Source organism: Protobothrops mucrosquamatus, unplaced genomic scaffold (assembly GCF_001527695.2).
Source record: "Protobothrops mucrosquamatus isolate PMUCROS unplaced genomic scaffold, P.Mucros_1.0 scaffold2929, whole genome shotgun sequence".
NCBI lineage: Eukaryota > Metazoa > Chordata > Lepidosauria > Squamata > Viperidae > Protobothrops > Protobothrops mucrosquamatus.
Window position 1 is genome coordinate 34,720 of NW_015388954.1, and position 3,870 is coordinate 38,589.

Genomic DNA, 3,870 nt, shown 5'->3' on the forward strand with positions numbered 1-3,870 from the left:
TATGAGCTCAGACAAGTGCTAGATATTGATAAGTGGTCCAATGGGATAGTTTTCATCCTAAGCATCCAGTGAATTTACAAACCCATAGAAGTGATGGCTATGCAACATTACTGAAAAACAATAGTAAAATGGGTTGCTGTATAAGAAAAACTTTCTCACACAGAGAAATATCCCTGTAGTGAACTAGTGAACCTGGATTGCAACCAGGTTCACTGAGAGGTCACCCAACTTTCTACCACCCATAACTTCTTTTTGAAGTAAAAAGCTTGTTGGAACACATAAAGCACTTATTTCAATGTAGTTGCCAGCTTTTAAAACATTTCCAATTCTTGCACCTTTACATGAAATGAAACTACAGGAACTTCTCAGGTAAAGCACTTCTTAGGAAAGCTACAATCCTGAAAAGCAGCCCAGACTTTCCCTAATCAACCTCTTCATGGATATGTGATTAAAAGTTCCATATTTGCCAGTTAACTGGAAATTCTGGGAACTATAATCCTTAGGTATCTGGAAGGCACTGGCTTCCTCCATGCAGTAATACAGGATTAAGAATTTGCAGCACAGAACTAATAAGAGGGGTGGTCTTTAAATAAGAGATTTTTTAAACACAGTTATAGCTTCATAGCCAAATCCTGCATCAAGACATCTTTTCCTGGATTTCTAGAAGCCTGCAGTATTTTATAAACAACTAGCTGTACCCAGCCACGCGTTGCTGTGGCTCAGTCTGGTTAAATGGAAAAGAAAGAAAAGAGAAAGGTTTTATGTCCAACAGATGGCGCTGTTTTTCAAAAAAGCATGTTTTTACCCGTCACAGGTGTGACATCTATATAATAGTAGGTATATAAAAACACGTGCGTATTCGAATGCAACGTTGTGTCAAAATTTCAAAGCAATCGGTGAAGAACTTTCGGAGATTTAAAATTTTGAACAAACGAACATTTACATTTTTATTTATATAGATTGAATCTAAAGTTCTAGTTGAGAACAGATCCTCCTCCAAATAAATCCATTTTAATCAAAATTTAGTAATACTTTAATATAATTAGCATATGCAATAAGTGATAATAAATTATGTTCACATTTCCTGGAAAGCATTTTCTTTTCTACCCAAGAGGTTTTGCCAAAAGGTGCTGGTGGATGAATCTAAAAGTATTGCATATTTTAAAATTAGGATAAATTATACATTAAAAGGATAGTTCCATTCCCCCGGCTGTAAATAATAAATAAAAAGTTGATTGTCCTTAAAATACTTTCTTGTATTGAAAAGTACCTTTGAAAAAAATGTATTTTAAATAAAACTGTTCCAATAAAAGAGACTATATGTAGCTCAGGATCGAACTGCAGAGTTCTTTATGCTTTCTGAGTTTGGTTGTTTGTTTGCAAATATTTCATTACCCATCTAGGTTCACACTGATATTACTAGTCAGATAATGAAATGTCTGTGAGCAAACAACCAAGCTCAGACAAGCTCCACAAATAAAACTGTATGCTGGCAAAAAAGATATTTATAGTCTAAAATGTTCTCACAGTATGATATGAAATCAAATGAGAGCTCATTTTCAATGTTGTTTACACATGGTTTGCTGTTTAACTTCCTAGGGTTTCTGGAGTCCAGACTTTAGCAGTTCTAACAATGTTTTGCTCCTTGAGTTGTTTTTCATCAGTCCAAGAGAGTGAATGCCCAGTGATTGGAGGAAGTCCATAATCTGGGTCACTTGGAGAAGGTATTCCTGGAAGGAAGAGAAATAAAGGAAGGGGGCGGGGGGGGGGGAGAGAGAAATTGAGTATTCCCACCATAGTCAGAGTGGAATAAACAGTTTTAACCAAGACATCCCATTTTCTGTCACCCATGTGACAGGGGAGTAGCAGGTGCTCAGCTAACTGTGACATTATTTGCTGAGTATATAATGTAGTGTTAAGCTCACTCACCACTTCATCTAGCTCTTGGATAATCTGTCAATGTTTTAAGGAATTGAATACTTGCATTACCCCAGCATGATATTTGGAGAAAGCAGGCTCTCCCCATAGCCAAAGAATAGCATTCTCTCCTGGCTGCCCTTCAGATATATTGGACTTTAATCCCTATTACAGTCACACTGGCTGGGGATTTCAGAAGCCAAAATCTGGAGGGCACTAAGTTGGATAAGCAGAGGTAGCACAATATTCGGTCTTTCCCAATGGATGAGGGCTCCTGCAGAGGCTATCTAGGAAGCATCCTAATATGAATCCCAATGTCTTTTGACTGCATGCAGACATTAAGAATACTGTAGTATATTGCTGGGTTTCAAGAACGATCTTTTGACAGTGCTGCAACGATTTGAATGTGAAGAATCTACAGACCATGTAAGGATCACCTTTGGGCCGGTGCAAGTATATTTCACTAGGAAGCAAACGGGAGGGTGATGTCTGCTCTTGCATATCGGTGTGGATACCAGCAACAGTAGCAAACCGATACGTTAGAAAATCCGAGCTCGATTGAAATACTTATTGGATACCTATTTCGTGTGCTAAGGCAGTGAGTATCAAAGTGAGGTTGCAGGTTGCGAACATCTCTCTCACTCTTCGCGGGAGGGAAGTGAGCTTATAGGGGATGGGGCGCGTGCGCTTGAGGACGGCCATCTGCAAGGTTTTCACAGCCGCAGCGAGGCCACTGCGGCCAAGAAGCCACCCTCCCTCTTTTCCTTTGGAGTGCGCTTGACCGGGATGGGAGGCTCACCCTGCACTTACTTGTGCCCCGGTGGCAGATGATAACCGTCTGGGGCAGGCATGGGCTTTTGCGGCCCGCGCTGCGCAGGGGTAAGTCGGACTGGACCAGCTCGCTGAGGAAGTTGATGTAGCCAATGGCCAGGCGCAGCGTGTCCACCTTGGAGAGGCGCTTCTCGTAGGGCAGAGTGGGGATATGAGAGCGCAGCCCCTCGAAGGCGTTGTTGATGGACTGCATCCGCCGCCGCTCGCGCACGTTGGCCGCCTGCCTCAGTTGCTGCAGCTTGGCCTCGGACCGCACCCGCCGCCGCTGCCGCGCTGCCGCGCTGAAAGCCTTGAGGCTGCCCCTGGGTGAGGCCGCCAGTCCGCAACAGTCGTAGATGAAACTGGCCGACGACGGCGAGAAGGACACCGAGAAGGTACGCGGAGCAGCTTTACAGCACAGAGCGCCGTCGGGCACGCCTTCGAATTCCGCGCCACCGCCAGTTCCGTCGCTGTGGTAACAGTCGTGGAACGGCGAGCCCAGGAAGCCCACCTCTGCCTCCAGGAGTTCGTCGCCTTCCAGAGGGTTACAGGAAGACTGGTCGGTGAAAAATTCCTCGCCATCTAAGTAAGATTCTGAAGAGAAGAAGTCCGGCCCGGCCCGAAAGTGCTCTAGTAGTACCGACTCCATCCCAGACCCGCAGAAAAGTGGCTCGGAAAAGTCGTGAGGGGAGGCCACTTGTGGGCGAGTTGCTGCCTTCTTTTTCGCTCCCCCACCCAGCCTTTGGCTCCTGCTGCGCCGCGACTGCCCCTTTCTGGGTATTTGCGCTCGTCCTCTCTCACCGACTGAAGCTGCAGACTGAAGAGCGGCACGCGAGGATTTTTATGAGTACAACCGCAAGCGCGTGCCATGAACCAATATAGCCAGCCAATCAGTGCTCAGTGGAGGTCCTCCCGTGATCAAAGGGGAGTGGGAATATACACCTAGGCTGTTTCTGGAGGGGGAGCAGAATATACTCTCTTTTTGCGTCCCCGTTTGCCGATTTCCTTTTACCTGTCAGTGCTTCTTTTTAAAAGCAGGCGGCCTAATCCAAAGATGCTTTTTCATGAGGCAACTGGACTTTCTTGTTTTTCTTTGAAGACGTTTCCCTTCTCATCCAAGAAGCTTCTTCAGCTCTGACTGGA

The 3,870-nt window shown here is 45.1% G+C and overlaps 1 protein-coding gene across 1 annotated transcript; it reads right to left on the reverse strand.

Annotated features, from left to right (window-relative positions):
• Window positions 1-1,587: 1,587 nt before the first annotated feature.
• On the reverse strand, window positions 1,588-3,376 carry LOC107296676 (pancreas transcription factor 1 subunit alpha-like). The gene is made up of 2 exons (XM_015826022.1): window positions 2,728-3,376; window positions 1,588-1,730 (listed from the first exon to the last, which is right to left on the reverse strand). Exons 1-2 carry the CDS (start codon window positions 3,374-3,376, stop codon window positions 1,588-1,590), a joined length of 792 nt encoding a protein of 263 aa, XP_015681508.1.
• Window positions 3,377-3,870: the final 494 nt, after the last annotated feature.